The sequence below is a fragment of the Rhinopithecus roxellana genome, chromosome 4, assembly GCF_007565055.1.
Source record: "Rhinopithecus roxellana isolate Shanxi Qingling chromosome 4, ASM756505v1, whole genome shotgun sequence".
Classification (NCBI taxonomy): Eukaryota; Metazoa; Chordata; class Mammalia; order Primates; family Cercopithecidae; genus Rhinopithecus; species Rhinopithecus roxellana.
The window spans coordinates 65,502,214-65,513,336 of record NC_044552.1 but is presented as its reverse complement, the minus strand read 5'-3'; the positions used below and the strand labels follow the sequence as shown (position 1 = coordinate 65,513,336).

Sequence of the window (11,123 nt, the reverse complement as noted above, 5' to 3'; positions counted from 1 at the left end):
TTTATAAATTACCCAGTTTCAGGTATTTCTTTACAGAAATATGAGAATGGACTAACACAAAATTGTTCCTGAGTTGAGATTCTGTATTCCTACTTGAAGACTGTTGGTAAGTAGTTGTTCCCTCATGAGGCATCAGCCCCTATGTGCACCTGCCCTGGCGAGCCCACTGCCATCAGGCCTAGAGATGAGTCTTAGACCACATACAATGACAAAGCTTTGGACAGCTGCATTCCCATGCAAGTTTCTTTCCCTATGTTTTATTTTGTTTCAGTTAACATAAAGAAAGGTTAAGAGGCTGCTCTCAGCAATCAGACAAATTTATTTATTAGGTAAAGACAATGAGCAACATCTATCCTGGAAAATGGAGAATACAATGGAAATGGAAGGTGTAAGCCGGAGTTCATTGGCAAGACAAGCCACATGTATACAGGAAAGTGCTCAGGGGCAAATACATAGGTGCAGTCAGTCCAGCTGTGCTGAACACAATAATGCGGCATTCAGGGGACCCTGAGGAGAGGCAGCATGTAGGAAAGCTGGGTAGGGAAACAGTGAAAGGTGCACAGTGTGGAAATGGAGGCAGTTAAAGTAACCGAAGGTGTGCGTAAGGGGTTTGGGCATTGAGATGAGGGCTGAGGTGACATAAGGTTGAGATGGTGGCTGATCAAGTAATGATATCACTGAAGGATGATTTCTAGGAATGTCTTTGAAATGGAGAGATGCTATAACAAAAAGAAGAGGACAACTGGAAACTTGTGGAGTCAACATACTGAGGGTGGAATGACCTCCAGGCAAGGGAGAAACAGGAGGGCGCAGAGAAAAGAATACGGCACAAAGGACAGTGGTGCAAACAACTTTCGAGTTTTGTCAAAAATTCTCTCCTCTATCACACTTTCTGCCTGACTCTTCATCCCTGCTCATCTCAGTTCTTCTCTGCTCCCCCTTTTCCAGAGCTCAGCACCCATAGAAGTGGGGCCAGTCTCCTCTATCCTATAGGACATGGCTTAGAAAATTTGAGATATAGGCTGTGAAAACTCTATGGGTGAGCCAGGTGTTCATCATGTGCCTGGGTTCACCTCACTTCCCTCCATCATAATGTTCCCTCCAAGTTCCTTTATGGGATTTCAGCCTGAGATTGTCCTTTCGCAGCACATTTTGAATTTTCCACTTGCCTAAAGCCTGTTTTTCCACATACCCTTATCCTGGATACCAAGACATTTCAACCACAACCCCTTGCTAACCTGACCCGATCTCGATCCCTAATCTGTCCTTTTGAGTTTGCTCCAAGTAGTTTCCTATAGGTTCTAGTCTTAAGGGATTAGGAGAACACAAGAAGCAGTTTGAGTCACCCCTCCATCCCCCAAATATTGGTACAGAAACAGATTCGGAAGGTGCGATCCCCACCCTCTCTAGCAGTAGTAATGCAACCTTCACAGGATTGATTAATTGCCACCCAACAGGAAGAAACAGGCTGGGTGAAGCTGGCTGGTGAAGCCTCAGAAGGCTATGGAGGAGAGGGGTTAGAGGAAAGGAAAACAGATGAGCTGGGATATTCCTTAAGGTGCCCCTTGGCTGGGTTGGGTAGGGATTAGCTTAGAATGGAGTGTGTCTGCATCTACAGAGGCAGAGTCCTCCCCTATGGGGGACAATGGGATCTCCTTAGAAAGGTCCTGGGCATTAGCAATGACTGTGACCCCCTCAGGCCCATCACCAATTGGGCAGATGGTCAGGGGCTTTTTACCACAGGACCATAGGCAAAAGAAGGGCCGGAGGGGGCCAGAGAAAGAGACGTTGGAGAAAGTGTAGATATGAGATCCATCATTCATGTTGTAGAAGGAGATGTCTCCTGATTCATAGTCTAGGAAAATCCCAACCCGGCGTGGGGGTCCTGCCAATGGGAGAGGGGTCCGGAGAGGAGTGAGGGCCCAGTATCCATTTCCATACAACTCTACAGCCCAGAACCCATTCTCAGGAGTCATGGGGTCGAATCCTTTCTTCATCACATTCTCCCTGCACACACCGATTGCCCAGTCAGTCCTGTCTCCCACCTCCACCTCCCAGTAATGCCTTCCTGAGGTGAAGGTCTCACGGCCCAACACACAGGGCCAGGAGTCAAATCTCTCTGGTTTCTCAGGCAGTTTCTGACGTGAATCTTCCAGTCGAACAGATTTTGAATCCTCATAAAGAAAGAGGTGGGGATGAGCTGTGTCTGGGTCCAGAGTCACATCAACTGGAGAGAAAGAAACAGCAGATCTGACATCAGTGAATATTACAGGTTGCAGAACTGTCTTTCCTTCTCCTAAGAAACAGAGCACTGTTGTAGGAGTTGACAGGTCTCCTGGAGGTGGGGAGATGTTTGGCCTGCTCATGGGCCTCCATTCACCACAGGATCCCCCCTTACCAGCAGCCAGAGGGTGATGTAAGAGCTGATTGTGCCTAGGGCCTAATGGGACTCTGCTGGAAGGGGCTTGTCTCCTGGCCATCTTCCGAGGGTTCTCTGTGTGCCTCACAGAAACTGTTGAGGCCATTTGTCATCACTGGTTTCCTTCCTGTCCTCATCACTAAAGTGTGTTAGTGTTTTCATTTCCAAGTATCATAGCACTTTGAATTCCCAGGGGATAGAGCCTCAGAGCCCTAGAGAAGTTCAGAGCCACTGACCTGCATGCAATGTAGCCTTTCTCCATTCTGCAACAAAAGAGAAAGATAGTCATTGACAGGTTATATAATAGAGAGAGAAAACTCTGTGGGTGAAATAACAAGAAGACAGAACTTACTGAGTTCTTCCAGGAGTCTCTCTGGAAAAGAAACAAAAATACCTCAATGTATAGTGGATGTAAAGGAGGGGACAAAACTCGTGTAGGAAACACACAAAGGAGGAACTGTTTAATTCATGACTACTTGAATATTGAAGCACTGCCAATAAATCAAGAACAAGGATTTTGTTTTGCTTTGTTTTTGAAGAAAGATGCAGGAAGTTCCTACATATTGGAACTCACTTGGGCTCAGATTTTTTTTTTTTCTTTTTAGATAGAATCTCATTCTGTCACCCAGTCTAGAGTGCAGTGGTGCAATCTCAGCTCACTGTAACCTCCATCTCCCAGGGTCAAGCAATTCTGCCGCCTCAGCCTCCTGAGTAGATGGGACTACAGGTGTGCGCCACCATCCTGGCTAAATTTTGTATTTTTAGTAGAGACGGGGTTTCACCATGTTGTCTGGTCTTGAACTCCTGACCTCATGTGATCCACCCACCTTGGCCTCCCGAAGTGCTAAGATTATAAGCATGAGCCACTGCACCTGGCCTCAGATCTTTGATAATAAGATTGGTACTGGGTAATTGAGTTAAAAGTGGGAGTAGGGTCTGAGGGTGGGTAGTGAGTAAACATCAGGCCTGATATCTTGATTAGACTCTGCCTATGCCCCAAGCTTCTGTGCTTCTTCATATTGGCATCTGTGACTTCAGGAGCCTTATGATTCCTTCCAATTTTCAGAATTCTAGAATCAAGTATCTTCTTCTTTTTTTGAGATGGAGTCTTACTCTGTTGCTCAGGCTAGAGTGCAATGGCATGGTCTTGGCTTACTGCAACCTCCGCCTCCCAGGTTCAAGCAATTCTCCTGCCTCAGCCTCCCAAGTAGCTGGGATTACAGGCACCCACCACCAAGCCTGGCTAATTTTTGTATTTTTAGTCGAGATGGAGTTTTGCCATGTTGGCCAGGCTGATCTCGAACTCCTGACCTCAGGTGATCCACCTGCCTCGGCCTCCAAAACTGCTGGGATTATAGGTGTGAGCCACCATGCCCAGCCCCAAATATCTTCCTGTCATCCTAAAGGAAGTCATTCTAAAGCACTTGGATCCAGCCTGCCTCTGAAGCACTCCTGACACGTAGCCCTTGTGGATTCTATGATGTACCTTTAGAGCTGAATTCATTCCTCCTCTCTCTGGATCTTTCGTTGTATAGTCTCCAAGTGAAAAATATGGACCCAATGGTGAGAAGTCCTAGAACCATCAGGATGACAGCCACAGCCACTATCCAAGGAGTCAGCCTTGGGAGGGAGGAAGCTAAAACAAAATCCCCAAGAGGGACATTAGTTGAGAAACGCTGAGCAAGTCTGGCTTTTCTCCAGATTCCAAAGAAGGGTGGAAGAGTTGATGGCCTGGACCACTCTCCTCCCTCATATAGCAAAAAAATAGTCAGTCCAATGCCACTCTAAAATTTTCAGAAAAAAACTGACTTCAAGCAGGAGTCAGCAGAGAAAGAGAGAAATGAAGAGTAATTTGAGGACAGGACCTGTGAAATAATAAATATAATGGACAAATTCATGTCATTATGGAAATTCCTCCTTAACTATCAGTGCACAATGGGAGCCAAGAGGATGAAGGAGGTAAATAAGGAAAGGGAAATGTGCCTCTATATGTAACAGAATGGGACTCATTGACCAAAGAATAAGGAAAGTTCCTGCCTGAACCAGAGACAGTATCTGGGGAATAATGAGAGGATTTGCTTCCCTGAGGACCCTGGAAACCTAGACAGAGCTCTAGCACAGGATGGGAGGGAGAAGTGGGTATGGGTGGAAATGGCAAAAGTAGAAAAAAACTTAGTCTTTTTTTTTGAGACAGAGTCTCGTTCTGTCGCCCAGGCTGGAGTGCAGTGGCGCGATCTCAGCTCACTGCAAGCTCTGCCTCTCAGGTTCACGCCATTCTCCTGCCTCAGCCTCCCGAGTAGCTGGGACTACAGGCACCTGCCACCATGCCCGGCTAATTTTTTTGTATTCTTAGTAGAAGCGGGGTTTCACCGTGTTAGTCAGGATGGTCTCGATCTCTTGACCTCGTGGTCTCCCCCCGTATCGGCCTCCCAAAGTGCTGGGATTACAGGCATGAACCACCGCGCCCAGTCAACTTAGTCTTTTTGTTTACTTGAGGCGAGAAGGCTCTGGATCAGGAAGGTCTCCAGGGAAAAAGCTTCTCTATCTCACTTAGATCTCCTAAAATGGAAAATCTGGAGTTTCGCTGGGTGCAATGACTCACACCTATAATCCCAGCACTTTGGTAGGCCAAGGCAGGTGGATTGCTTGAGGCCAGAAGTTCAAGACCAACCTGGGGAACATGGTGAAACCCTGCCTTTGCTAAAAATACAAAAAATTAGTTGGGCATGGTGATGTGCACTTGTCATCCCAGCTCTTCTGGAGCTGAGGCAGGAGAATCGCTTGAACCTAGGAAGCGGAACTTGCAGTGAGCTGAGATCATTCTGCTGCTGCCCTTCAGTCTAGGCAACAGAGTGAGACACTGTCTCAAAAATTAAGTAGATAAATAATCTGAAATTTATATGAGATCAAGTTAGATTTATGTCTTCAGTATCTTAACTCTTCTAATAAAGTTGACGGGGTTCCTTTAAGTCAGTGGACAGGAGCTTAGGTGGGGAAAGTAGACAACTCTGCCATGAGGTCACATCTGGGCAGATGTCCCAGGTGGTATGTCTCTGAAGCTGTGTCAACATAGGAATCCAGCAGCATTGATTCCACTAACCTGGTATGAATATTTCTACTTCCTTCTCCTGGCCAAGAAGGAGATTCTGGATGTAGCAGGACACATTTTTCACGAAAGTGTCTCTGATGATCACTGAAGCAGCCACAGTGAACAAACCTTCTTCATCGGGATTCCTGGACTCTGATGTAGATGGAAACTTCTCTCCCTTGGAAGTTCTCCACTGCACCTGGGGCTCTGGGTACCATCCCACTGAGGTGCACTCGAGCCGGATTTCTCCATTTTCTTGAACTTGCATACTGATGTGAGGGTCAGAGCCCAGAGCTATGGAGAGAGAATTAATGTTTTAGTGGACCCCTTTTGAGAGCCTTATAACCATGGAGGTACATAGTTTGAGAAAGAGAGAGAGAGAGAAAGGCACAAGTGTACTAGTAGTGGGAAGAACTCATCTCCATATTTCAATACACAAGGAAACTGAGGGCCAGGCACAGTGGTTTCTGTCTGTAATATCAGCACTTTGGGAGGCTGAGGCAGGATTGCTTGAGTCCAGGAGATCAAGACAGCCTTGGCAACATAATGAGACTCCATCTCTTTGGGCATGGTGGTTTTTGCCTGTATTCCTAGCTACTTGGGAGGCTGAGGTTGGAGGATTGCTTCAGTTTAGGAGTTCAAGGCTGCAGTGAGCTGTGATGGCACCACTGCACTCCAGCCCTGGTGACAGAGTGAAATGCGGTTTCTAAAAAAGTTTTTTTTTTTTTTTTTTTTTAAAGGAAATTGAAGTACCAATAAAATGAATTTCATATACCTTATCAGAGAGGGATGCCTTGTTGGGATCAAGCCTTTGAAATGTTTGCAGCAGTTTGGTGGACAGACTTGGGGGTGATTGTCCAGCCAGCAGGAAACACTAAGACCAGTAACTCAGAGGTGGGTTAGTGGTCTAGGTTGAAAGCCTCAGAGCTGGCTGATAGCTCTATGGTTGAGAGCATTATGAGAAGGCTTTGGTGGGGAGGAGGAGAACTAGGACTGGGATGAACAGAGGAATATCCTTGAGTAGAGGATTGGAGATTCTTTGACCTGAGATTACAGTTGACAATTTAAGCTTTCTTTATCTATGATGTTGATTTAGAAATTTTCTTAAATGGTCTCAACTTCATCTTCCCTCACATAATTGTGGCCTGCTATATATAAACATAAAGCTGCTCTTCTTGTGTGTTCAACCTATTTTTTTCTCTAATTCCACATGGCACAGAAAAACTGAGTTGCGTAAAAGAGCTCTTCAACACATTCCCACAACCACTGGTTAAAATCCACGTTCCAAGAATGTGTGCATATACAAGAATGTATATTCTTTTCATGGAAGGAGCTGCCACTTTCAGCAGATTCTCAATAGTGTCTGCCACTCATAAAAGGTAACACGTTTTATACCATCAGATCTCTAGGTTTCTATAATCAACCTTTAAGATACTTCTTCCCTAAAAGCAAAATGTCAATATTAAAATTATACATGATGCTGCAACTGGGGGACCCTGTTGTGAAGCAGGGACCCACATTTCACCCAAGTATTTTTCAAACTTTACGTTTACTTGAATATACATCTATGTATATAGATATATAATATGCATATAGATATAGATAATACATGCATATATGATATATGTGTGAAAGGCAATGTTTGTGTATTATATGTTTTAGATCAGTTTAAGGCACAGTGTAGCATCTAATACATCTATAATGTTTTTAGAATTGGCGAGGTCATTTCTCATATATTATCTAATTTTATTTTATTCTTTTTTATTTTTTTTGAGATGAGTCTCACTCTGTTACCCAGGCTGGAGTGCAGTGGTGCAATCTCAGCTTACTGCAACCTCTGCCTCCCAGGTTCAAGCGATTTTCCTTGAGTAGCTGGGATTACAGGTATGTCCCAGCTAATTTTTTTTTTTTTTTCGTAGAGATGGGGTTTCGCCAAGTTGGCCAGGCTGGTCTTGAATATCCTGATCAAAAGTGATCCACCTGCCTTGGCCTCCCAAAATGCTGGGATTACAGGTGTGAGACACCACACCCCACCCCACCTTTTTTTTTTTTTTTTTTTTTTCTTTTTTTTTTTTGACACCATTTCACTCTATTGTCCAGGCAGGAATGCATTGGCAACCATCAGCTCACTGTAACCTTGAACTTCTTGGCTCACGAGATCCTCCTGCCTCTCCTTCCTAAAGAGCTGGGATTATAGGAGTTGGCCACTGCTCCCAGACTATTTTATTCTTGAAAAATAATCTTAGATAAAAGCATCCTCAGTTTTACAGTAAAAATCAGAAAGAGATTTGCTTGATGTCATTCACTAGGAATTGAAAAAGTCAGACCTCAATGCGTACTTTCCTCCCCAAAGCTTATTATTTTCTTTATTGTTTCCCTTTGAGTTCTGGCTTGAAACAAAAAAGGAAACAAGAAGAGAATCTTTTCTATATGAATCAGGAATGTGACAAATGGCCATGCTCTCTAATCTTAGGATGTCAGTCTTTAGAAACTAATCCATAAGCCAGCCTTAAAGTGTGTGGTATGCTCACCACAGCCATAAGGTGTGTAATGGTGAAAAATACAATTTAAATGTACAATTCAGGGACTCGAAGTAAATTATGGTGTACTTGTATAAAAGACTGTTACATAACTCTTACACGTATTTAATTATTTCATGAAGAAATGCTTACCCTATTATTGAAAAGGGCTAGAGATAATTGTAATAAAGTTCTACAATAAAGACATTGCACTGCTCTCTCCGTGTTCAACTCAAAACCCTTTCTCACTGATCTACTGTAGGACCTTCAGTACCTTCTAGCTGTGGAGTCCTCATCAGGGGAAAGCAAAGAGATAAGGCAGATAAGCTACAAGTCTGCCTTTCTTCAAGGTCCAGTACACAGCCCTCCTGTGCAAATAACTCACAGTCGTCCTTCCTGTGTCCAACTATCACCAAACACCTGCAAGTTAGCTCACCGCAACCTTTGCCTTGTAGATACTGCACAAAGCTCTCTTCAACAGACAGCATAAAAACTATTCTATAAATTCTCCAGCAAGCCTTTGTTTCCTGGCAGTCAGTTTCTCTTTTGCTGATCCTGCCCTTTGCCTCCTCGCAAAGTGTTTTTATACTTTTAAAAGTAAATCTGCCTTTACAATTGTCTCGGTAAATTCTTTTATCTGCCCCCCACCCCGTCCCCACCGCGCCTCCGGCCCAGATCGTCGTCCCTCCCCGGCGACATCAACCTAAAGGAGATTTTGAGAATGAATCTGATGGTTTACAAAGTAGCTGATCCATACGAAAGTATATACAGCAGGGGAGTCGTCAGAGAAAGTCAAAACCCGTCTACTCACCAGCCACCTTCAGATGCACCAGGGCTTCTTCGTAACTTCCATCCTCCCTGAAAAAGCACGTGTACTCCCCGTCGTCAGAGACTCTGACGCCGCGGATCCTCAAGGCCACGCGCCCCTCGACGATGCCGTCCTGGACAAGCGTCGCCCGCCCGCGGTACTCGGGCATCTGCTCGGCTTCTTGCTCTCGCCCGTCCCTGTGCACCAGCACCGCCGGCGAAACCTTCTTTCGGAACCAGCGCAGCTCCAGGTGCTCGGCGCTTGCGTTCGGGGACAGGCGACAGGGCAGCTCGGCGTCCTCACCCACGACGGCCAGGATGGGCTCCGGGGGTCCAATGACGTCAAAGGGAGCTGCGGAAAAACGAGTGGGATGAGATGGGATGTGGATATGGGAACTGCGGACAGACACGGACCAGATTCCCGCCAAAGCCCAGTGCCCCGAGCTCTCTTACTCCTTTGACAGCTGAGTTTATCTGGATCTAGTGGAGGTCTCCAGGGAGAGCCAAGTGGGATTGTTTATTTCACATTTATTGAGATATTTCATCTATGCAGGCCAGAGAGAGAGAAAGAGACCTACCTGAATCCAGTTTGGGCAGCTGGAGGAGAATGAGGGTGAGCAGACATCTGGGGAGGCCAGAGTTTGGGAAAACTGCCATCTCCCACCTTTCTGGAGCAGCAAGATAACTGACGCGAGTCCCTCAGGAGCTTCAGCCTAGGAGATGAATGGACAGGAAACAGCTACCGGCTCTGTCAACCCTCCGTTTATCAAAATCCTCTCTACAGTTCTTTCCAGCAGGAAGTGTTCTGGTCATTTGCCCCTGAAACCTCCTCTCAACCTCCATCCCCAGTATGGATTTTTAGTTTACACTGTGATCATCACCTTCCCACCCACCACCCTAACTCTAAAACTTAGGAGAAGGGAACTGTGAGGCATAACACTCATTAGTTGGTTGCACATCGATGAACAAATCTTGGAATCACTGCACTAAAAAAGTCTCCTTTTTTGTTTTTTATTTTTTCAGACGGAGTCTTGCTGTGTTGCCCAGGTTGGAGTGCAGTGGCATGATCTTGGCTCAATGCAACCTCCGCCTCTTGGGTTCAAGCAATTCTTCTACCTCAGCCTCCCAAGTAGCTGGGACTACAGGCGCACACCACCATGCCCGGCTATTTTTTGTATTTTTAGTAGAGACGGAGTTTCACCATCTTGGCCAGGCTGGCCTCGAACTCCTGACCTCGTGATCCGCCCGCATTGGTCTTCCAAAGTGCTGGGATTACAGGTGTGAGTCACAGCGCCCAGCCAGACTTTTTTCAAATACAAGAATTTGGTATTTGCTTTTGGCAATGATAATAAAGATAAGGGTATAAAGGCAGAAATGGAGTTCAAGGAAATGAATTGGAGGAGAAGAGAGAAAAGATGGGAAGAGATGGCGCAGGAAGCAGGAGCTGAGGCAAGCAAAAGGGCTTGAAGAGTAGAGGGCCTAGGACCAAGGAGAAAAGAGCTGGAGAGAGAGAACTATGCTATGCCCTCCTGGCTTCTCACTCCTTCAGGGAACTGAGAGTAAAGGCACATACTGACCTGGGTGATCTTGGAGAAAAAGGCACAAGAGGCCACTGCTACCAAGTGAGAAAGTGGCCCCGAGGGCAAAAGTTAAAAGTCAACAGGAAAAGGAAGGGGGAGGTGCTCTCAGGAAAGCCTGCCTCCAGGTAGCCTGGTATATTCACTTTGAGAAAAAAAAAAAGGATATGAAAAGTTTTTCAGAGAGACGGAAAACTGGATTTGTGGTCTTCAGCTCAGAAATCAAGATATGCATTGATGAGCTGGACCAAATGAAAAGGCGAAAAGAGAAAAAAAGAAGAGAGGCAAGGAAACACACAAATGAGATGTGAGGGTGTCAGCCAGTTATTTCCTCTTTCCAAGCCTCAGTTCTTTGATCTCTAAAGTGGTAATAATATTGAACATACCTTTCTTGAAGACGTGTTGGGAGGATTAAATGAGATTAAGCAGGTAAACTGCTTAGCACATAGTAGGAACTCAGCAGAGGATAAATTGTTATTCTATTATTATTTATGTGGGTTGAACAATGAAAGCCCAGAGGCCAAGGTAGCAGTAGCCTCTGGCTACAGCCGTCTTCATTATTGGAGTGTCCACTGAAGGTGCTGTGTCTGTTGGCACAACTCCATTAAAGGCCAGTCTTAAGGGTAGGCCAGCTCATGAAGTGTAATTCTGTTTACAGGGCCCCAAAGTTGCATCCCTGACAATTATTTCTCTTGAAGCAACTCATCATGAGA

At 45.5% G+C, this 11,123-nt stretch overlaps 1 protein-coding gene across 2 annotated transcripts; it reads right to left on the bottom strand.

The window, feature by feature from the left end:
• Nucleotides 1-301: 301 nt before the first annotated feature.
• Nucleotides 302-10,515, bottom strand: BTN1A1 (butyrophilin subfamily 1 member A1). 2 transcript variants are annotated; one of them, XM_010364456.2, is made up of 8 exons: nt 10,411-10,515; nt 9,412-9,546; nt 8,838-9,185; nt 5,520-5,801; nt 3,906-4,055; nt 2,772-2,792; nt 2,656-2,682; nt 302-2,227 (listed from the first exon to the last, which is right to left on the bottom strand). In XM_010364456.2, exons 2-8 carry the CDS (start codon nt 9,488-9,490, stop codon nt 1,554-1,556), a joined length of 1,581 nt encoding a protein of 526 aa, XP_010362758.1. In that variant the 5' UTR covers nt 9,491-9,546; nt 10,411-10,515; the 3' UTR covers nt 302-1,553. The 2 variants fall into 2 exon arrangements, with proteins under 2 accessions (XP_010362758.1, XP_030785387.1); XM_030929527.1 differs by lacking the exon at nt 3,906-4,055.
• Between the last annotated feature and the right edge of the window lie 608 nt (nt 10,516-11,123).